Source organism: Amblyraja radiata, chromosome 14, assembly GCF_010909765.2.
Source record: "Amblyraja radiata isolate CabotCenter1 chromosome 14, sAmbRad1.1.pri, whole genome shotgun sequence".
Classification (NCBI taxonomy): domain Eukaryota; kingdom Metazoa; phylum Chordata; class Chondrichthyes; order Rajiformes; family Rajidae; genus Amblyraja; species Amblyraja radiata.
In genome coordinates, this window is record NC_045969.1 from 44,036,177 (window position 1) to 44,060,280 (window position 24,104).

The 24,104-nt window shown below is 43.0% G+C and overlaps 1 protein-coding gene across 12 annotated transcripts in view; it reads right to left on the reverse strand.

Moving 5' to 3' along the window:
• dmd (dystrophin) overlaps positions 1–24,104 on the reverse strand; it is a 1,663,772-nt gene that overhangs the window by 411,493 nt on the left and 1,228,175 nt on the right. For all 12 annotated transcript variants that reach the window (XM_033033201.1, XM_033033203.1, XM_033033205.1 and 9 more), the window contains 2 exons: positions 19,531–19,695; positions 3,720–3,821 (listed from right to left, as the gene is read on the reverse strand). In XM_033033201.1, coding sequence (XP_032889092.1) covers positions 3,720–3,821; positions 19,531–19,695 — 267 coding nt within the window. The remainder of the gene's footprint in view (positions 1–3,719; positions 3,822–19,530; positions 19,696–24,104) is intronic.

Here is a 24,104-nt window from a genome sequence, read left to right on the forward strand (position 1 = left end):
TACTCTACTGTTGTGTGGTGTCTATTTAAAGTTGCTGTTTTTTCTTTTTTTTTCCTCCCACAAATATATAATATGTGAATACGTGATTCTGTTCCATTCTGTTTTGTAGTTTTTTTGCACAAAGTCCGCAAGCATTGCCACTTTTCATTTCACTGCACATCTCGTATGTGTATGTGATGAATAAACTTGACTTGAACATGTGTGGAGGCAAAGGGTAGGTCATGCATTCTCGGTTGCTCTCTGGTCAAGTGACAGATAGCATAAGCTAGGATTATGCATTCTCCATACCTGGATAACAAGTCAAGTATTGAAGGCACCAGCACAATACTAAGATAGAAATTGGGGACTATGCAAACACCCACCAGAGGTGACAATAAGATTGAGAAACAGACCTACAGAGTAAGGTAGCAAGTTGGTGGCAGAATTACAATAAGGTAATTACCCCAGAAAAGAAGTGTTTCAAGTGTTTCCAATTGATCGATTGGGCTTAGGATGAGATTTAGGATGAGAGGGGGTCTTATGGAATCTTAATTTAGGATGAGAGGGGGTCTTATGGAATCTTAATTTAGGATGAGAGGGGTTCTTATGGAAACATATAAAGTTCTTAAGGGATTGGACGGGCTGGATGCAAGAAAAATGTTCCTGATGTTGGTGGAGTCCAGAACCAGGGGTCAGAATAAAGAATAAGGGGTAAGCCATTCAGGACTGAGATGAGGATTTTTTTTTTCACCCAGAGAGTTTTGAATCTGTGGAATTCTCTGCCACAGAAAGCAGTGGTGGCCAACTCACTGGGTGTATTCAAGAGAGATAGAAAAAGCTCAGGGCTAAAGGAATCAAGGGATATGGGGAGAAAGCAGGAACGGGATACTGATTTTGGATGATCAGCCATGATCATATTGAATGGCGTTGTTGGCTCGAAGGGTCTACTCCTGCACCTATTTTCTGTTTCTATTAAGTCCAGTGCCTGTGGCAGACAGTCCCCTTATGAGTAGACGAGTCAAAAGTGTCACTTTGAGAGTGACCTAATATTTTCCGAACAATGGGACTGTGCACAAGCCTTGGGGGCAGGCAATTCAGAGGAAGAATCTGTCATCTGTTTGAACAGCATGAGAGAATCAGTTTGCAGATGTTAAAGGTAAACAGCAATCATAATACTGGAGTCCACAAACAAGATGAGAATCAATAGGCAAAGCATGAGGCACTGCAGTGAGTGGTATCAGTTTGGTCTGGCAGAGTTGGTGCAAAGAGAGAACTTAAACTGTCAGTTCTGGAGATAAGCTCCATACCTCTTGAGGTAAAGGGACTGTCGCACTTGGGCGTCATTTGCACGTCACGCAGGTGGCACGCGAAGATTTTGTGAATCCCAAAATCCTGGGGCGCCGTGCGCAACCGCATGTCATTGTCTATGCCACCACGCCTCACCACTCACCATACGCGGGTAATGCACGCCATGCGCGCATCGTGCGTCGTGACACGTAAATGATGTCGCGTTAATGACATCCAAGTGGGACTGGCCCTTAACACAAAGGAACCAGGAGACACTACACACAAAAGATTGTATGCCTTGTGTTGAACAACCTGGCTGGGAAAGTATATGCTGAATGATGGATAATGCATTTATAAATGTGCGGCACAAGTTGCAAGGATCACGGGGACTTCCATGTCTAGCAACGTTTACAGATTTATACCCCCATTCTATGCCAACCCTTTATCCTGTGAGGTTTTAAACAGCTATTTAACTCCAGGAGCTCATCAGCTGAAATAATTCTGTCATTGATTTGTTCCAATTATCCATTATAAAACCCCTCCCAGTTTCTGACATCTTTATTTTAAGTAAATTAAATTCAGTTTGATTACGAATAGATGGTAAAACAGCGTATACCTTCAGATTAATAGAAATACTGAAAACTGTTTTAAAACCAGCTCAACCAGGGTAGGTTCATGTGTAGGAAGGAACTGCGGGGACTGCTGCTTTACACTGAAAATAGGTACAAATTGTTGGATCTGTTTTGTTTTGTGTCTTGTTTTCACACCTCACCTTCCATATCTCTGTCTCCCTCTCCCCCTGACTCTCCGTCTGAAGAAGGGTCTCGACCTGAAACATCACCATTCCTTCTATCCAGAGATGCTGCCTGTCCCGCTGAGTTACTTCAGTATTTTGTGTCGATCTTCACTATAGCTTTATGTCCCATTTCATACTCTCCCATGTTCCTCAGGGGAAATGTGCATATTCATCAAGCAGTTGCTGATTTTAATCTGACACTAAATCATTCCCCTGAAGACAACCATGCTGACAATTCACTCATGGTCAGTCGCATGCAAAGTGCTAAACTGCAATGAGAGTATATTATACTTTGCTACCTACATTTACCACCATTTTCAGAGGCAGAGCACAAATGCACTGACATCACCACAAGTGCGTACGTGTGCATTTGGCTGTAATGATTGCAGATTAATTTCTTGGCACATCTGTGATTCAAGAGCTGAATTAAATTGAATGAAACAACTTGTATTTATGGAGTACATAGAAACATAGAAAAATAGGTGCAGGAGTAGGCCATTCGGCCCTTCGAGCCAGCACCACCATTCAATATGATCATGGATGATCATCTAAAATCAGTACCCCGTTCTACAGATTCATAACTCTCTGGGTGAAGTTTTTCCTCATCTCAGTCCTAAATGGCCTACCTCTTATTCTTAAACAGTGACCCATGGTTCTGGACTCCACCAACATCGGGAATATTTTTCCTGCATCTAGCCTGGCCAATCCTTTAAGAATATATTTCTATAAGATTCCCTCTCATCCTTCTGAATTCCAGTGAATACAAGCCCAGTCAACCCATTCTTTCATATGTCAGTCCCACCATCCCGGGAATAAACCTGGTGAACCTGTGCTGCACTCCAACGATAGCAATAATGTCCTTACTCAAATTAGGAGACCAAGATTGTACACACAACTCCAGGTGGGATCTCACCAGGGCCCTGTACAACTGCAGTAGGACCTCCTTGCTCCTAAACTCAAATCCTCTCACAATGAAGGCCAACATGCATTAGCTTTCTTCACTGTCTGCTGTACCTGCTTGCTTACTTTCAGTGACTGATGTACAATCACACCCAAGTCTCGTTGCACCTCCCCTTTTCCTAATCTGACACCATTCAGATAATAATCCACCTTCCTGTTCTTGCCACCAAAGTGAACAACCTCACATTTATCCACATTTTACACCATCTGCCATGTATCTGCCCACTCATCCAACCTATCCAATTCACCCTGCAGCCTCATAGCATCCTCATCACAGCTCACACTGCCACCCAGCTTTGTGTCATCCGCAAACTTGGAGATGTTACATTTAATTCCCTCATCTAAATCGTTAATATATATTGTAAATAACAGGGGTCACAGCACTAAGGCTTGCGGCACCCCACTAGTCACTGCCTGCTATTCTGAAAAGGGCCCGTTAATTCCAGCTCTTTGCTTCCTGTCTGCCAACCAGTTCTCTATCTAAGTCAATACCCTACCCCCAATGCCACGTGCTCTAATTTTGCACACTAATCTCTTGTGTGGGACATTTATCTTTCTGCCAGCTATCAGGATTCTGATGTAATTGCTCAATAATATTTCTTGAGATAAAATCTTGGCATCGGGATAATATACTTAAAACACTTCATTAAGGCAATTGCAATATTCCAACTCCAAAACCAAAATTTTAAAAGGTTACCTTTAATGGTTGTAAGATCGGTTTTTCCTTATAGAATTGCTGTGCCTTGAAAAATACGCCTTCCACATCAGCCTGTTTGGCTAGCACTCCTTCCTCAGTCTCCTTAAAACAGAAATAGATTAAAAATATACATCAGTGCGGGATGATCAATAAAGCCATATATAGGTGTTCATATCCACACAGATTACTGAGGTTATTCCATTCTGATTATGTTCTAACAATCTCCTTATGCTGACTTACTAATCAGTAAACGTCAAACTTACTGAAACATAAATCTCTGCACAGCCAACAAATCTTGCAAACAGTAACATTGCTGAAAATGTGGTTTCTACTTTCCTGTCAGCTCTCAGCAGCAGACAACATAGACAGTAGTTCCAATACAATTATATTTGATTATGCCAGTAATTGCGTATATCAGCAGTTTTCAAATTCAACTCTCACCAAGATCACCAACTGTAGAGAAATGCACATAAAATATGGAATGACAAAAATAAACATCCAATCAAGAAAGAAAATGAAATAAGCTATTGCAATTATTCTCCCTGATCCTCAAAGGTCGGCAACTAAAAAGTAACAATGTTCTTTACTACCCATCCTTTTATTATAATGTGGACTCTTATACACCGGCGAGACCAAACACAGAATGGCCGATCGTTTCGCTGAACACCTTCACTCAGTCCGCCTAAACTATAATTCTCCTTTCCATTCCCACAGAGCTTTCTGTCCTAGGTCTCCTCCATTGAGTGAGGCTAACCACAAATTGGAAGAACAGCATCTCATATTTCGCTTGGGCAGCTTACCGCCCAGTGGTATGAATATTGATTTCTCTAACTTCAAGTAACCCCGGCATTCCCTCTCTCTCTATCCCTCCCCCACCCGAGTTGCACTAGCTTCTCATTTTCACCCTACATACAGCTAACAATGGCCTGTTTCCTTTATCATCATTTCTTCATTCATTGTCCTTTATCTCAACATCATCATCTATATCTCTCGTTTCCCTTTTCCTTAACCAGTCTGAAGAAGGGTCTCCCTCGACACGAAACGTCACCCATTCCTTCTCTCGAGAGATGCTGCCTGTCCCACTGAGTTACTCAAGCTTTTTGTGTCTATCATTTATTCTAGCCCAATTAATTGTTTTCGAGAGATGGTCCAGAAAACAGGAAAACCACCTTGTTCAAATAAATCCTATTATTAACCAGATTTCTGTGCCATTAAAATAATTTACCCAGTTTCAACTCACCATTTCCGTTACCATTCTATTAATCTCTACTTTCAATTGAAATATGTTCATGTTAAGTCCATAAACACTCCTCCTGTACTCGCATTGTTCATTGAAACAACCTGCTTGCATCTACATTGCCCATGCTTCTCAGTATTTGAGATTTGGCTATTTTTCACGTTCAAATCTCCTCCGCCCTATTAAAATATGCTAACATCTGTGTGAACATCCCCACGTTAGCTGCATGGAGAAGAACAAGATATTCCCAAGTGAAGGTCAGAAAGCACTGAAACAGGTTCTCATGAAGGCCAATGTGCCAACTGGCTCTTTGGCTCAAAACCTTCCATTCGGACCAATGTGCCCCATCAAAGCTAGCCCCATTTGTCCATGTTTGACCCTTATTCCTCCAAACCTTTCATATCCATGCATCTGTCTAAATGTCCTTTAAATGTTGCTATTGTATCTGCCTCAATTACTTTCCCAGGCAAATTGTTCCACATCACACCACACAATGTGAGAAAAAAAGTGACGCTCAAGTTCCTATTAAAACCTTCCCCACTGACCTTAAACATATACCCTGCAGTTCTAGACGAGGACCTGCAAACTCCACCCAAGCAGAACCCAAAGTCATGCATGAACTCAGGTTCTGGCAGTGTTAGGCTCTATTAGGTTTGAAATAGATGGATTGAAAACACGATGAAATGGAAAGGGCCTTGATCAGTTGATATTATTTTAATGGAGGCTAATCAATAAGGTAACACAGTCAGTATTAAATGATTTTGTATCCTTAACTAATCCCACTTTATTGCCCTTTTAATGATAGCTAATACATAATTGAAGACTTTCCTGATATACTTTATCACAACACAACCTTCATTACAATCCCCATCTGCTGCTTAAGAATAAAAACACTTCTTAATTCACCACTAAATTGGAGTTTTAAAAGAGATAGCCCTGGAAATGATGCATATCACATCCCATCTTAGGAATCATTCAAGTGAACATAACAATAATCTACTGATTCTAATTTCAATTCTAACTTTCTTAGGTCAATATTTTCATTTCTTGTTATGCAAAATGCTGTGCAATACATCCAATTGAATGTATCTGCAAAATTACATCATTGTTTTTGCACCAGTTATTTTAATAATCGTTTATTTCAACAAAATGTAGTCATAGCTGAGAAGTGAACAAATGTGTTCTATCGTGGAAGATTCAAGGACAAACAGGCTTGACTGAGAAAATCCATCAGGACTTGAAATGCTGTTGCAGGATCAAGATTTAACATGGAAAAAAAAACCCCATAGGACAATTCCACCTTCTACCACTGATGCTGATCTATTCCCTTTCCCAAGCATTCTTTAGGGTTGAATTAGATGGTCTACATAAGAACAAGAAACAGTGGCAAGTGGACACCTTGAACCTGCTTCTCACAAGTGTTAATTCAACTTCAATCCAAAACTCTGTCCTTATCAGACCTGAATATATTAAGCAATTCAGTCAGTTGACCTCAAAAAGCAAGCGAATTGGAAAGATTTACCACTCTTGGAGAAGTCTCTCCTCATCTCTGCTTTGTATGGGTGACCCCTTATTTTGAAAATATAGCCCCTTAGTTCTAGATCATCTTCCAATATCCCAACATCTATCATTTTAACCCACCAACATGATTGCAACATTCTAAACTCTGCTGAATATAGACCCAACCTGCATAAACATTCATAAGTGCATAAGTGATAGGAACAGAATGAGCACATTCAGCCCATCAAGTCTACACCATTCAATTATGGCTGATCTCTACCTCTCAATCCCATTCGCCTGCCTTCTCCCCATAACCTCTGACATCCACATTAATCAAGAATCTATCTATCTCTGCCTTAAAAAATATCCACTGACTTGGCCTCCACAGCCTCCTCGTAAATCAACCATTTCATCCTAAATAAATCTTCTTGGAGATGCTTTGAATGCAAGTCCTCCTTAACTAATGAGACCATTGCCTCCGGCTCTTCGTCATCTGAAAATATCGTCCTCAATCCAATTACTCTCCATCAGAAATAAGTGATCTTTGATCATTAAGACCTGAACAACATCCTTCGAAGAAGGGTCCTGACCAGAGATGTTGCCTATCCATGTCCTCCAGATGCTGCCTGACCCGTTGAGGCACTCCAGCACTTTGTGTTTTATTAAATAACTACCCCAATCTTTTTGACACTAAAAGCTCCATGCGCATCTTTCGCTGCCTTCATGCTTTCAGTTCCCTTGCTGTGAGCCAACCAGCCATGTACTTCTGTAAATCAGTTTATTCAAATTTCATCAGTCCATACCTTATTTGTCATCAAAGTTTTATCTAGGCTTCCATTGCTGCAGATCTTTTGCAAGGATTTCTTCTTGTGTCAACGGTGCCGAAACACTGTACCATTCTCAGCCATTCATTCCAAAAAATGAAATGGGACTAATTTCATAGGCAGAATAATGAGGCAACACGAATATTCAATGCTTAAACTGAGTTTGAATTTGTCGGCATCTGCCTCTCTGTATTTCTTAAGACTTCAATTAAAACATTTCTCTCTCATATCTAAGCTGTGGTTGTGCAAAGAATGGAGAGTTGGGGAGGGGGGGGGGGGGGGGGGGAAGGGGGGTTGGTCTACCCAACAACAGAATGGGAGGAGTTATAAAGGAATTATGTGTATGGTCAGGGGCAATAGTCACCGGTGTGAGTGGGGAGGTGAATACCCGTTAAAATGTTGCATATGAATGCACAAAGTATAAGAAATAAAGTGGACGAGCTTGAAGCTCAGTTAGAGATTGGCAAGTTTGATGTTGTGGGAATTACAGAGACATGGCTGCAAAAGGGCCAGGGATGGGAACTGAATATTCAGGGGTACACGTCCTATCGAAAAGACAGACAGGTGTGCACAGGCGATGGGGTAGCTCTGTTGGTGAGGAATGAAATTCAGTCCCTTGCGAGGGGTGACATAGAATCAGGAGATGTAGAGTCAGTATGGATAAAACTGAGGAATTGTAAGGTTAAAAAGACCCTAACGTGAGTTATCTACAGGCCTCGAAACAGTAGCCTGGATATAGAGTGCAACTTGAATCAAGAGTTAAAATTGGCATATAGCAATGGTAATTCTACAGTGGTTAGGGGAGATTTCAACATGCAGGTAGACTGGGAAAATCAGGTTGGTACTAAACCTCAAGAAAGGGAGTTTGTGGAGTGCCTCTGAGATGGAATCTTAGAGCAACTTGTACTGGAGCCTACCAGGGAGAAGGCATTTCTGGATTTAGTGTTGTGTAATGAACCGGATTTGAGAAGGTAACTCAAGGTAAAGGTGGTAGTGACATTAATGTGATACGATTTAATCTACAATTGGAGAATTGAAGAGGATGTAACTTGGAAAATCGGAGGTGTGAGGATTACAGTTGAGCAAAGGGGACTATGGAGGCATGAAGGAGGAGCTGGCCAAAGTTGACTGGAAAGAGACCCTAGCAGGGATGACAGTGGAACAATGGCAGGTATTTCTTGGAATAATACAGAAGGTGCAGATCAATTCATTCCAAAGAGGAAGATTCTAAAGGAGTAAGAGGCAACCGTGGCTGACAAGGGAAGTCAAAGACTGTATAAAAATAAAAGAGAAGAAGTATAACATAGCAAAGATGAGCAGGAAGCCAGAGGATTGGGAAATTTTGAAAGAGCAACAGAAGATAACTAAAAAGGCAATACGGGGAGAAAAGATGAGGTACGAAGGTAAGCTAGCCAAGAATATAACGGAGAATAGTAAAAGCTTCTTTAGGTGTGTGAAGAGGAAATAATTAGTTAAGGCAAATGTGGGTCCCTTGATGACAGAAACAGGTGAATTCATTATGGGAACAATGAAATGGCAAACGAGTTGAACAGGTACTTTGGATCTGCCTTCACTAATGAAGACATAAACAATCTCCCAGATGTGCTAGTGGCCAGAGGACCTAGGGTGACGGAGGAACTGAAGGAAATTCACATTAGGCAGGAAATGGTTTTGGGACTGAAGGCGGATAAATCCCCAGGGCCTGATGGTCTACATCCGAGGGTACTTAAGGAGATGGCTCTAGAAATCGTGGACTCATTGGTGATCATTTTCCAATGTTCTCTCGATTCAGGATCAGTTCCTGTGGATTGGAGAATAGCTAATGTTATCCCATTTATAAAGAAAGGAGGGAGAGAGAAAACAGGGAATTGTAGACAAGTCAGCCTGACCGGTGGTGGGGAAGGTGCTGGAGTCAATTATAAAAGATGAAATAGCGGCACATTTGGATAGCAGTAACAGGATAATGCTTGACTAATCTTCTGAAATTTTTTGAGGATGTAACTTGGAAAATGGACAAGGGAGAGGCAGTGGATGTAGTGTACCTGGACATTCAGAAAGCCTTTGATAAGGTTCCACATAAGAGATTAGTGGGCAAAATTAGAGCACATGGGATTGGGGGCAGGTTACTGACATGGATAGAAAATTGGTTGGCAGACAGGAAACAGAGTAGGGATTTACGAGTCCCTTTCAGAATGGCAGGCAGTGACTAGTGGAGTACCGCAAGGCTCGGTGCTGGGACTGCAGCAGTTTACATTAATGATTTAGATGAAGGGTTACCATTAGCAAATTTGCAGATGATACAAAGCTGGGTGGTGGTGTGAACTGTGAGGAGAATGCTCTGAGGATGCAGGGTGACTTGGACAGGTTGGGTGAGTGGGCAGATGCATGGAAGATGCAGTTTAATGAGGATAAATGTGAGGTTATCCACTTTGGTGGCAAGAACAGGAAGGCAGATTATTATCTGAATGGTGTCAAGTTCGGAAAAGGGGAATTGCAACGAGATCTGACGTTCCTTGTTTATCAATCACTGAAAGTAAGCATGCAGATACAGCAGGCAGTGAAGAAAGCTAATGGCATGTTGGCCTTCATAACATGAGGAGTTGAGTAGAGGAGCAAAGGGGTCCTTCTGCAGTTATTCAGGGTCCTAGTGAGACCACACCTGGAGTATTGTGTGCAGTTTTGGTCTCTAAATTTGAGGAAAGACATTCTTGCTATTGAGGGAGTGCAGCATAGGTTCACAAGGTTAATTCACGGGATGGCGGGATTGTCATATGTTGAAAGAATGAAGCGACTGGGCTTGTATACACTGGAATTTAGAAGGAAGAGAGGGGATCTTATTGAAACATATAAGATTGTTAAGGGATTGGGCACACTAGAGGCGGGAAACATGCTCCCGATGCTGGGGGTCCAGAACCAGGGGCCACAGTTTAAGAATAAGGGGTGGGCCATTCTGAACGGAGAAAATTTTTCACCCAGTGAGTTGTGAAATTCTCTGCCTCCGAAGGCAGTGGAGGCCGATTCTCTGGATGCTTTCAAGAGAGAGCTAGGTAGAGCTCTTAAAGATAGCGGAGTCAAGGGATATGGGGAAAAGACAGGAATGGGGTACTGATTGTGGATGATCAGCCGTGATCACAGTGAATGGCGGTGCTGGCTCGAAGGGACAAATGGCCTACTCCTGCACCTAACGTCAATTGTCTATTGAGTCGCATGTAGATAAGGTGGTCAAAAAGGCTTTTGGCACATTGGCCTTCATCAGTCAGAGTACTGAGTATAGAAGTTGGGAGGTCATGTTGCAGTTGTTTAAGATGTTGGTGAGACCGCATTTAGAATATTGTGTTCAGTTCTGGGCACCATGTTATAGGAAAGATATTGTCAAGATTGAAAGGGTTCAGAAAAGATTTACGAGGATGTTGCCAGGTGTGAGCTATAGGGAGAGGTTGAGCAGGCTGGGTCTCTATTCCGTGGAGCACAGGAGGATGAGGGATGATCTTATAGAAGTGTACAAAATCATGAGAGGAATGGATCGGCAAGATGCACAGAGTTGGGGAATCGAGGACCAGAGGACATAGGTTCAAGGTGAAGGGGAAGAGATTTAATAGGAATCCGAGGAGTAACTTTTTCACACAAAGGGTGATGGGTGTATGGAACAAGCTGCCAGAGGAGGTGGTTGAGGCTGAGACTATCCCATCATTTAAGAAACATTTAGACAGGTACTAGACTAAGTGGGACCCGTTGGATCCCAGCAACACACGGGAGGGCATGTCCCCTAACGCAATATTTCACCTCTCCACCAATTCTAATATTGGTGGCCAGTGGGGGAGGGGGTGGGGAGGGCTTTCTGGAGCGCTAGTATGGGTGTTGTGGGCTGAAGGGACTGCTTTCCAGAGGGCTAGTATGGACATTGTGGGCCGAATGGAGTCTTGGGCTGGCGGCTTAGTCACTGAAGCCTGTTGTGCTGGCAGCTCACTCACTCACAGCTGGTGTGCTGGCAGCTCACTCACTCACAGCTGGTGGGCTGGCAGTTGACTCACGGCTATTCCTTGAAATTCCATTTCAAGCAGGGTGCAAGGCCACCAAATTCAAGTGCAGTTTCTTACCACTTCAAGCAGGGTGCAAGGCCACCAAATTCAAGTGCAGTTTCATACCAAGCAGGGTGCAAGACCACCAAATTCAAGTGCATTCAAGTGCAAGTGCACCCATTTCAAGCAGGGTGCAAGGCCACTTAAGACAGAGAGTCGTGACCTCTCCCATCTTGCAGAGACTGAGCCATGCCCACACTTCTGGGTTTTATAGTCCCTCCCCCCTTCCACCAGAAGGGGCATGGCCTTCATGGCATGATTGACAGGAGAGAGAATCTCAACATTTTAAAAACACTGATAACAGTTTTATTTTTCATTGAGGGGGAAATTCCTCAGCACCTGATGAGCAGAGGGGGGCTCTGAGTAAGGGCCAAAAATCACAGCCATACGTAGTAGCATTTTTTCTAAAAACAATATAAAGTGCAAACAAGAAGTGGTCAAGATTTGACTAATTAGGCAAGGCAACTTTAATTAGGCAAGGCGACTTTAATTAGCAAGGGAACTTTAATTGGGCAAGGCAACTTTAATTAGGCAAAGCAACTTTAATTCGGCAACACAGCTTTAGCATTTCCAAGCTAAAGGCAACACAGCTTCAGCATTTCCAAACTATATTTTCAAACCACATTAAGGGCACTGACAGGTCAGTAAAACCATTCCCATTTTAGTAGACATGTGTTCAGTGTTATTCACAGCACAGACTGAGTTATTCTCGCTGCCCCATCTTGCAGAGACTGACTGAAGCACTCAACACTTCCTGGTTTCATAGTCCCTCTGGAAGGGGCGTGGCTTTCAGGAGAGAGAATCTCAACATTTTTTAAACACTAATAACTCTTTTATTGTTCATCAATGGGGAAAATCCTCTTGTCCTGTGCAGCGGAGGGGGACTCTGAATAAGATGGCCAAAAATTACAGCCGTAAGTAGCAGCGTTTTTTCCAAAATCAATATACAGAACAACAGGAAGTGGTCAAGATCAGACTTTTAGTAATAAATATGGATAGGACAGGTTTGGAGGGATAAGGACCAAGCACAGGCAGGTAGGACTATTGTAACTGGGACATGTCGGCCAGTGTGGGCAAGTTTCCACACTGAATCACTCGATGACTCTAATTCCACCCCACCATTCAATCACGGCTGATCTAGTTCTCCCTCCTAACCCCATTCTCCTGCCTTATCCCCATAACCACAGACACCCCTACTAATCACAAATCTATCTATCTCTGCCTTAAAAGTATCCACCGGCGGCCTCCACAGCCATCAGTGGCAAAGAATTCCTCAGATTCACTGCCCTCTGACGAAAGAAATGTCTCCTCATCTCCTTCCTGAAAGAACGTCCTTTAATTCTGAGGCTATGACCTCTAGTCCTGGACTCTTCCACTAGTGGAAATATCCTCGCCACATCCACTCCATCCAAGCAACCAAATGGTTCCCAACTCTCCAGTTCAGGAATAAAAAACCGACCTCTTGACAGAAAAATATTGGACATTTCGAAAAGCATTGCATTTATTTTTATACTTTCGGCATCCTTTCATTTATTTGCTGTCAAACTACCAGAGGCCAAATTAAAGATTGCTGCACTGTGTGGGGGCAACAGAAAGACTGAGGAAAGGAGAGGCGAGTGGTAAACCCCACTGTGAGAAGGCTGCAACATAGCCAGATGCCCAGGTTTTGCCTGCAATAGGTAAAGAAACACTAGTGATACACAACATTGAGGATGCAATATTCAAGACAAGTCACCCCACAGGAATTCAGTATGAGCAAACACTTGAGCTCACGAACAGTTGTAGTTACACACAGCACTGCATAAGCGACAGCCATTTAGAAAACCACCTTTCACATCCATAGGATATCCAAGGCTTTTACAGTTAATGAATTACTTTGGTTTTCATTTGAAGTGTCGTTATTTTGTTGGGTGGATGTACACGACAAGCAATTTGTCACAGTGCACGATTCCACCTCCAGCATTGAGACAAACTACCAGTTTGTCAATTCGTGATGTTAGCATAAATTATTCCTCTTACAGTATTTGAGTGGTACCACGGGATCGTTTATGTCGACCTGATGGGCCTGTGCCACTTCGGCGATTTTTCAGGCATCTGCTTGCCTTGGCCCCAGCCTTTGCGATGTGTTTGTGTGTGTGTGATCCACTCTGACAGTCACCATTCTAGTTGACACACACACACGCTGGGGCTAAGGCAAGCGGGGGGAGCGCTGTCTGAAATTCACATGGTGCAAAGCCAAGGTGATACAGACACACACCGCGATGAACAGGAAGGTTAAAGACAGCTAGCACAGTGTACAGTAAGTCCTTTAAAAGAGGGGAGGGGTGCGAGAGAGAAGGGGGTGGGGGAGAAAGGGAGGGCGGGGTGGGGGGGGGGAAGGAGTGGAGACAACTTTTAAGAAGCCAGAGATACACAACTGTGAAGCTCAGCGGATATTTAACAATACTGGTCGGTTATCCTTGGTTCTGAAAACTACTGCTTATATATTTTTTCCCCAGTGAGCCAATGAAATTCACCGGTCAGCACTGGCTACAATCTACGAGAACCTAAGAGAACCTTTGATCTTCTGGCAACTCATTAGGACCTCCTTGCGACCCACTTTTACGACACGAGAATTCTCGCTACTCTCCATGGCGGCTTCATTCTAGTCGCCACTAATTTTGCAACGTTGAAAATTTCTCAGCGACCATAATGAGGCCGCGTCTAGTTCCCAGAACGTGGGAACTCCTCACGACCATGAAGGCGACTCTCCAGCAACCAGCCACAAACATGTGGCGACTGCATAGTCTCCTGCAGTCGCCTAAAAAGTCGCCTAAGTGGGACAGGTCCATAACTATCCAATTCGGGCCTTGATTTCACATACAAACATGAAACTTTTGACAATATCATAGTTCTGCAGTAGTAAGTTGAAGGTAGCTATGATACTTTGTGATGGGAGTAGAACAAAGAGACTTCTGATCCAGAGTTGAAAATAAAGCCACAGAATCAAGCTTCAAGTGTGTGCAAGATCATCCTCTGTTCAACCTTCTCTGTACATGGTACATCACACAATATTTTATCAGTAAAAAGGCACAACCGCATCAAATATGATTATGGGATCAGAGCAGAGAAATGTATTCGCGAACATCTAATATCATAGAACATGCAGGGGGCAGGAAGAAAATCATGGGGAGATCTTGTTACATGAAAGATAATTATTTATTTAAATTAATCTTTGGAGGGAGATGGGCTGTTTGACACTGCAATGTAGGGGTTAAACAGGCTTTTCAGCTGGGACGGAGCTGTCTGCTAACATCACATGTCAAGCAAGCACACTCGCTTAAAAAACAATCAGGTGCTTGGGAAAACAGTTGGGCTCGGTTGGAAGAACCAGTAGATTATTAGGCCTCTGATTGCAGCTGCAAGGACGCCTCACATGAAGATAAGATAAACTTTTCTTTTGAGTATTTGAGCAGAGATTGCTGTGGGACCAGCTGAGTTATTCCAGCACTTTGTGCCTTTTGGTTTAGATTTTCCTGAGTCACAAAGCCTTACAGCTAATTTTCCATCTGATGTATGGAGAACACGTTGGAATGATGTGCTTTCTAAACATGGAGCTTTGGCCAATGCTTCAACAGGTTAGCTGTGTGGTTGCAGTGTTCTTATATGTATAAGTAGACTCCCTGTGTGGACATGTACCCTGCGTACTGATACATAGGGAGTCGGGCCCTGCACTCTGAAACCAAATGTACAGATGCACAATGGGACTTGCTATGATGGATGAGAGAAAAATAGATCACCAATTAATGTGTAGGAAGGAACTGCAGATACTGATTTACACCGGGGATAGACACAAAATGCTGGAATAAAGGGCCTGTCCCACTTTCATGACCTAATTCATGACCTTTTTTACTCGTGCACATTTTTCATCAGGCTAGAAAAACGCCCCGACCTACTTGATGCCACGAGTACCTAAGACTAGCATAAAGACCTACCTACAACCTACCTACGACCTTGTGACGACCATGCTGCAAATACGAGTCAAGGGCAAACTCGGCAGAGGTCGTGAATTAGGTCGTGAAAGTGGGACAGGCCCTTAACTCAGCGGGGCAGGCAGCATCTCCGGAGAGAAGGAATGGGCCTTGACCTGTTACTCTGGCACTTTGAGTCTATCTTCTCCAATTAATGTGCCCAGTCCTTCCTGAACACCATGGCTGAACATTTTCCCTGCATATTTTACTGTATTAAAGGTTGCATATTAATAGGCAGCTCTTGTTTCTATAGCTGACAATTGCCTTGGCAATGATTGCATAATTCGGCACAAACCAGAAATCAAACAAACCAATTCATAAATGATCGGACGTATTGACGTGGTGGCATTCACCCTGCCTGGGCTCTGAGTGAGGAATTTTAACCAGTATCTTGCCTCCATGGAATTCATTGGGTTCGGGACCATGATACGCAACTACTCAGATAACCAACCCTGTCGAGAATAACCCTGTCTCATCAGCAACCTGATAAATGTCTCTCTGCAGATGTTGTATTTGTAGACCAGCTGAGCAATGCATAATCAAATGGGATGTCCAATACATTGAGAGTGTAGGAAGGAACTGCAGGTGCTGGTTTATACCGAAGATAGACATAAAGTGTTGGAGCAAGCGGGTCAGGCAGCATCTCTGGGTGAAAAGGAACAGGTAACGTTTCGGCTGGGAACACTTGTTCAGATGGTAGGGGAAGGGGGGAGAGGAGGGGGTGAGTGGAGGAGGGGGGGGGGTGGGGAGCATAGGGAGGGGGGAGATGGGGGAGTACTTTCAGTCTGAATAAGTGTTCCGAGTCAAGACGTCATCGAAATGCTGCCTGACCCATTGAGTTGTTCCAACACTTTGTGTCTCACAGAACTGAGTACTGCACGCTACTGTGTAGTCATACATTGGGTGATCAGAGGAGGTCACAACATGGCATTTTCATCAATACCAAGTAATCATTTGGTGGTAAATAGACAGCAATATTATATATTGCCATATCAATCATTTGTCTATATCCCTTATCTATATCTGTCTTTTAAACTTCCTCTTTGCAGTGCTCCTAAACTCTGTTCCCTTTAAGTGCCACAAAGCAATATTCAAAACAGAAGAAAACATTGAAATTTTGATGAGAATTTTCCTTCCTCATAATTGGGGAACACATTTGTGAATGCTGCAAGCCCTGTGCAATTCTGCATCACTCCTGAGCAGCTAACTGTGATAATGCATGTGTAAAATTGCAACCCTGTGTAGAAACAACCATATAGTATTCTAAATGTCTTTCATATTTTAAATGTTGCAAGTGTCAACAATAAGGTGAATGCATTTAGAATGTGTACATTCCTTTCTCAGCTAAATAAAAACATCAAAGAATTGTTAACTATACAAACTCATTACACTTTGCACTTAGCACAGTATTCTCTGGAAGATTACAGCACGTTGTATTTTTGCTGCTTTTTGAAGCATCTTTTCAAAACCAATCTCACTATCCCACATTCTCCCAGTAGCTTCTGCACCTTCCATTATTTCAAATGCTTACTGAATTTTTCTTTCAAAGATTTTTTGATAGTTATCCCAACTAACCCCTGTCCCAATGCACTAAAAACATCCAATCATAAAGATGTTTCTTTTCCACTTTCCCCTTTCTTTTTAGCAAATTTTGTCAGATCTTCATTACAAACCTTGAAGCAGATGCATGTGTTGAGATGTGTCTTCGGTTGTTGAAGCAAAAGGGTCTTCAGTGTCCGATATTAAAGACAACGAAACTGAACAACAGGCAGCCAAATTGTACACTGACTGCTATAAGCTTGTAAAGTCTGACTGTTCACCCGATCATAACTTGGACAATCCAATTATTTATGAAATTAAAGATGATAGGAGTAATTAGGAGAGTATAGAAGGGACAATACCAGTTCAGCTCCCTGGTCTTCTGATATTTATTTCCATTCATTTCACTGAAAACAAGACATCATTAGCTTCCAAAATACGCTGATGCCCAATCTTAAAACATTAGGATGATACAAAATGCTGGAGTAACTCAGTGGGTCAGGCAGCATCTCTGAAGAAAAGGAATAGGTGATGCTTCAGGTTGAGACCAAGCTCTTGACCTGAAGAGTCAACTATTCCTTTTCTCCAGAGATGCTGGCTGGCCCGCCCTGTTGCTCCAGCATTATGTGTCTATCTTCAGTGTAATGCGGCATCTGCAGTTCCTTTCTACACATCAAAATATCAACTCAGAGCTTTTTGCATAAATTATAAGAGTTGGCTCTAGAGTATGGCAAGGCTTAGTTGGGATTGGCATCACAAAATCTTTGAAAGAAAGATTCAGTAAACATTTGATATAATGGAAGGTGCAGAAGCTACAGAGAGAATGTGGGATAGTGAGATTAGTTTTGAAAAGATGCTTCAAAAACCAGCAAAAATGCAACGTGCTGTAATCTGTCAGAGAATCCTGTGCTAAGCGGCGCATGATGTAATGAGTGTGTACTGTTAGCAATTTGTAATGTTTTTATTTAGCTGACTACGGAATTTACAAGTTCTAAAATCATTCACCTTATTGTTGACATTTGTCAATGTTAAGGGCCTGTCCCACTTTCACGAACTAATTCACGACCTCTGCCGAGTTTGCCCTTGACTCATACTCGCAGCATGGTCATCACGAGGTCGGAGGTCGTCATAGGTAGGTTGTAGCAGGTCGTGATGCTAGTCGTAGGTACTCGTGGCATCAAGTAGGTCGGGGAGTTTTTTTCCCAACATGATGAAAAATGTCCACGAGTAAGAAAGGCCGTGAATTAGATTGTGAAAGTGGGACAGGGGCTTAACACTGGTCTTCCAGAATGTAGAAAAGAATAGCACAGGAACAGACCCTTCGACCCACAATGTCTGTGCCGAATATAATGCGAAAATAAACTAATCTTATCTGCCTGCACATGATCAATACCCCTCCAGTTACAGTGGTTAACATTGCATTCTGGCTGTTTCCAATTCTCTTTTCATCACTTATTGATGTTTAGCAATTTAGCATTTTGTTAAAGATGCAATTCAACTCCAACCACAGATATTAATCTAACTGTTCCAATTACCCAAATTAGCTGCATCTTGCATTTGGTAATGGAGCATCACTCTGGGCACTCTCTGGTGTCAAGATACTCTACGAGTTTAAACACTACTGACACATTGGGTATAAAATTCCCTGGAACGGCACAAATAATGAACTGCCTCTTCAAAATGTTGCTGCACCCGCTGAGTTTCCCCAGCAATTTTGTGCCATAGATGCTGCTGCACCCGCTGAGTTTCCCCAGCAATTTTGTGTATCTTCAAATGTATAGTTGTTTCAATCTCAGCAAAATAAGTTTGATATCCTGCTGCAAGCTGTAGCAGATGAAGCAGGTCAGACAGTCCTTCAACCCCATATGCATCAAGAACTAATTAAGAAAATCAATGTTGGGATGATCTGAGTAGTGGAATTCTGAATTTCATATATTTTCACTTTGCTGAATGAAATATATGCCTGCTGTGTTAGTTTTTTTTTGCAGCAATGATATATTGAGTCTGGGTCTCAATTCGTTTGCGATGAGAGTTTCTGGTTAATAAACCTGGATGAAAATGAACTTATTATGGCCATTTTTAGAATGTACAACAAAGCCATAACACGATTGAGCCATGACTTGGACGGCACGGTGGCATAGTGGTAGAGCTACTGCCTTACAGCGCAGAGGCCCGGGTTCCATCCTGACTACGGGTGCTTATCTGTACAGAGTTTGTACGTTCTCCCCGTGACCAGCGTGGGTTTTCTCCGAGATCTCCAGTTTCCTCCCAGTTTCCTCCAAAGACGGACAGGTTTGTAGGTTAATTGCCTTGGTATAAATGTAAAAATGTAGAATTGTCCCCAGTGTGTGTCGGATAGTGTTAATGCGCAGGGATTGGTGGTTGGTGCGAACCCGGTGGGCCGGAGGGCCTGTTTCTGCGCTGTATCTCTGAATTAAACTAAACATGTGTTTCAAGAGTTCCTAAAATATTGACACCATATCGCTGGAACGTGTACTTTGCTCCCTCAAGACAATCAATATTATAAACTTTTATCCCAGTTGAAGATACCTTGATCTGAGAAATCAAAATTTATAGCATTTCAAAACATTGACCGATATTACCATGCAAAAAATATTTTACCTTAATATCAAAGATGTCCGGTAATGGTACTTGCTTGTAGGATTCCAACTGATGCTTTGTAGTAGAAGCCCAAAGACTCAATAGGTTCAGCTGCTGCTGAAATAGTGCCAAGTCCTTCAAAGATGCTTCTATTTCTTTTTGTTTATCAGGCAGATTTTTTGAGACCTGAAAAAATAAAAGCACAGGAGAACTGAAGCAGCATCTTTCACTCTTATCGTTTAATGGAACATTTACTTTGCAGTTATGTTTCAGAACTCAAAGGACTTTTTGTTGAAAATTTACGTAGCATTGAAATAATCAGTTCTTCCTCATTTCATTTATATGCATGTTCCAGCTTGTATTAATGGGATATTATAGCAGCCTGTTTGAGTACAATTTATTAATGATAAATCCAGCCATCCTAATCCCTGGTGATGAGCCATTTGCAGGAGACAATAAATCTAAAACCACAGGAGGAGACCTCAGAAATAACTGTTTCCATGGCAACAGCCGCTGAGGTGCAGCAAGATTTGACAGACTGGTGATGTTTAACTGGCTGAATGCTGATGAGACTTAACATTTATGAACTGCTTTATTTACCACACACAGAACGCAGCACTCCCACGCAAATGTACAATTCGTTCCGGCATGTACAGCCTTTTTTCACGTCGAAGCCTTGTGCACGTAGGTTTTATGTATAAAAAAAGAATTGCAGATGCTGGTTTAAATCGAAGGTAGACACAAAATGCTGGAGTAACTCAGCGGGACAGGCAGCATCTCTGGTGAGAAGGAATGGGTGGGGACAGTAATGCCCCTGTCCCACTTAGGAAACCTGAACGGAAACCTCTGGTGACTTTGCGCCCCACCCAAGGTTTCCGTGCGGTTCCCGGAGGTTTTTGTCGGTCTCCCTACCTGCTTCCACTACCTGCAACCTCCGGCAATCACCTGCAACCTCCGGGAACTGCACGGAAACCTTAGGTGGGGCGCAAAGTCTCCAGAGGTTTCCGTTCAGGTTTCCTAAGTGGGACAGGAGCATAAAGACTGGTGGGAGAACTGGGAAGGGGGAGGGGATAGAGAGGGAAAGCAAGGGCGATTTAAAGTTAGAGAAGTCAATGTTCATACCGCTGGTGTGTAAACTACCCAAGTGAGATACGAGGTGCTGCACCTCCAATTTGAGCTGGGCCTCACTCTGACAATGGAGGATGCCCAGGACAGAAAGGTCAGATTGGGAATGGGAGGGGGAGTTGAAATACTGAGTAGCTTGGAGATCAGGTAAGCTAAGACGGACTGAGTGGAGGTGTTCAGCGAAACGATCGCTGAAACTGTGCTCGTTGATGTAGAGACGTTGACACCTGGAACAGCGGATATAGTAGATGAGATTGGAGGAGGTGCAAGTGAACCTCTGCTTCACCTGGAAAGACTGTTTGGATCCTTGGATGGAGGCGCGGAGGGAGGTAAAGGGAGAGGTGTTGCATTTCCTGCGGTTGCAGGGGAATGTACCTGGGCAGGGGGTGGTTTCGGTGGGAAAGGACGAGTTGACCAGGGAGTTTTGGAGGGAACGGTCTCTGCGGAAAGCAGAAAGGGGTGGAGATGTGAAGATGTGGCCAGTAGTGGGATCACGTTGGAGGGGGCGAAAATGTTGGAGGATTAAATGCGACGGCTGATGGGGTGGAAGGTGAAGACAAGGGGGACTTGTCCTCACCGTGTCCCCACCTCTCAAAACATGTGGGGGGGACATGCCCACCCCCCCCCCCCCCCCCGTCCTCCCCCAGGATTTCCGCCCATGCCTGGAACAGTGATTGTTCAACATACCCTACACGTAGGTGTTACTCTGGTTAGCTTCCACTGCAGGGGGCCTTATCTGAGTCAGGAAGTCTGAGATTCAGTAAAATATCTCAGCATCTACTTCAGCTCAGTTCTCCAGGGACTACCATTGTTGTGTGAGACTCAGACTAAGGTGCAGTCTGTAGTCTCAATGGGCAAGTCCCAACAAATACACGCCAACTATGTCAGTTTACACAGAAGGACACAAAGTGCTGGAGTAACTCAGTGGGCCAGATAGCATCTCTGGAGATCATGCATGTGATGTTTTGGATCGGGGACCTTTCTTCTTTCCAGTGTACACATGTATTACGCCTTCAATCCAATGAAAATCAATTACATGGCCTTAACCTCATTGTCATTTTTTTCTGGAGTTTGCCGTTCACGAATCAGCTTCAATAGCTTTGAACCATTTTGCATTATCCAGTGAATCGTTGCCAATAAACACATTATTTTTCCGATCCTCGTGAGTACTTTCTATCACTGCTGTTGGAGGAATAACGGGTAACGATGAGTCAGAGTACAGGAGGGAGATTGGTCGTCTGATTGAATCATGCCAGAAGAACAACCTTACACTCAACGTAAGCAAGATCAAGGAGTTGTATGTTGACTTCAGGAAGGGAAAGCTAGTGATCTATGAACCTAACTTCATTCATGGGACAGCAGTGGAGAGATTCAACAGCTGCAAGTTCCTAGGAGTACATTTGTCGAAAGTTCTGTCCCACATTGCCACAATCACAAAGGAAGTATGTTGATACCTCTACTTACTCAGACGATTGTGGAGATTCAGTATGTTGCTGCACACTCAATCAACCTTCAACAGATAGAGAGCATATTGACTGATTGTACCACAGCCGGATGCAGCAACAAAAAACACCCCGGAATGAAGGAGACTGCAGAGAGTGGTGGACATTACTCAGTCCTTCACTGGCACTGACCTCCCCACCATTGAAGGGATCTACCAGAGACACAGCCTCTAAAAGACAGCTGAAACACTCTCATTTCACTTCGAGACGAAGGTACAGGAGCCTCAAACTGATCTCCAGGTTCATGAACAACTTCTTCCCAGCAACCATCAGACTCTTTCACACTTCACAACACCAACCATTACCTCAACTACAATCTTACAGAATCATTGAGACAACGTCACACAGCACGGAAACTAAACCTCAGGCCAATCATCCATGCTGACCAATATGCCCTATCTAAGCTGCTCCCATTTGCCCATTTTGTCCCATATTTCTCAAAACCTTTCCTATCTACGTATCCATCCAAATGTCTTTTAAATATTGTTCTTGCACCTGCCTTAACTATTTTGCTGAAGATACACACAAAAAGCTGGAGTAACTCAGCGGGATAGGCAGCATCTCTGGAGAAAAGGAATGGGTGACGTTTCGGGTCGAGACCCTTCTTTGGATGGCGGTTTGGTACCTAGTATTACTGATTATTCATTTACAATATGTTTTATTGATTATTGTATATATAATTGTGTGTTAATGTGCTAATGGCCGGTTAAGCTGCAGCGAGTAAGAATTTCATTGTTTCGTGCCGATACATATAACATCTCGACTCTTGACTAATCGTTGCTCCGTCAAGACCACTGTTTGCACGAGGGTTCAGACTAATTTCTCCCAAGACAAAGATGTAGTGGGTGCAAATGACGGTTCCCCATTGTATGGAGGCAACAGCAGAGCAGCTTAAAAATGACAAACTGCAGAAACAGAATCAATAACTGGCAAGACACATCCAGTAGTCATTCAGATTGGAGATGTTGCACTAAAGCCCCTGTCCCACTGTACAAGGTAATTCAACAGTTCTCCCTTGATTCGAACTCGGAGAATGTCCGTAGCGGGTCCGTAGCAGTTCGTGAATGTCTCGTAGCGACTCGTACGAGTAAAAAGTAACAATTTTTTTCATCACAAGTATTTTTTTACTCGTGGACATTTTTTGCAGTGATGTAAAAATGTCCCGAGTACCTACCGTTAGCATTACGAGCCACTACGAGGCATCCACGAACTCCTACGGATCCACTACGGACATTCTCCGCGTTCGGATCAGGGGAAAACTCAGGAGAACTCTTGAATTACCTCGTACAGTGGGACAGAGGCTTAAGACTGTGTACATTAATAAAAATGTGAATGAAATTACTTGCCACTCACTGACAAGGTGCGGAGGATGAAATAGAGTAATTGTCTCATATATATATGGATCACTTAACATTAATTGTTACTATTGAGAAGGTAAATTTGCAGTGCTGTCATATCCTTGTGCACAATCATGCCAATTGCGAGAATGCTCAAGGGAAAACTTTAACATCATTGAAATTTTAGATGTCAAAATTTGCAATCGAGTTAGAGAAGAGGAGGATCAACATAAACACATGATTCCCATTGCAACAATGCCCTCCAAATAATCTACCCTTATTTGAAAAGAAAAATAGGAATTAAAAGACCTTTTTATTTCTCTGAGACCTTCCAAGCATAGCTCTAACTCAAGGCTATATCCAGATGGGGTTTAGAGCGATGCGTTAAAAAAGTAAGACAAACAAAATTAGGATTTTGACATCAGCATTGGCCTAAAGGCTCTCATACGAATCCATATCTAGTTATGCATTGGCAAATTGGTTATGTAGTCATAGTCATACAGTGGAAAAAGGGCCTTTCGTTCCAACTTGCCCAAACCGGCCAACAGGTCCCAGCTACACTGGTCCCACCTGCCGGCGTTTGGACCATATCCTTCCAAACCTGTCTTATCTATGTATCTGTCTTGAAGCC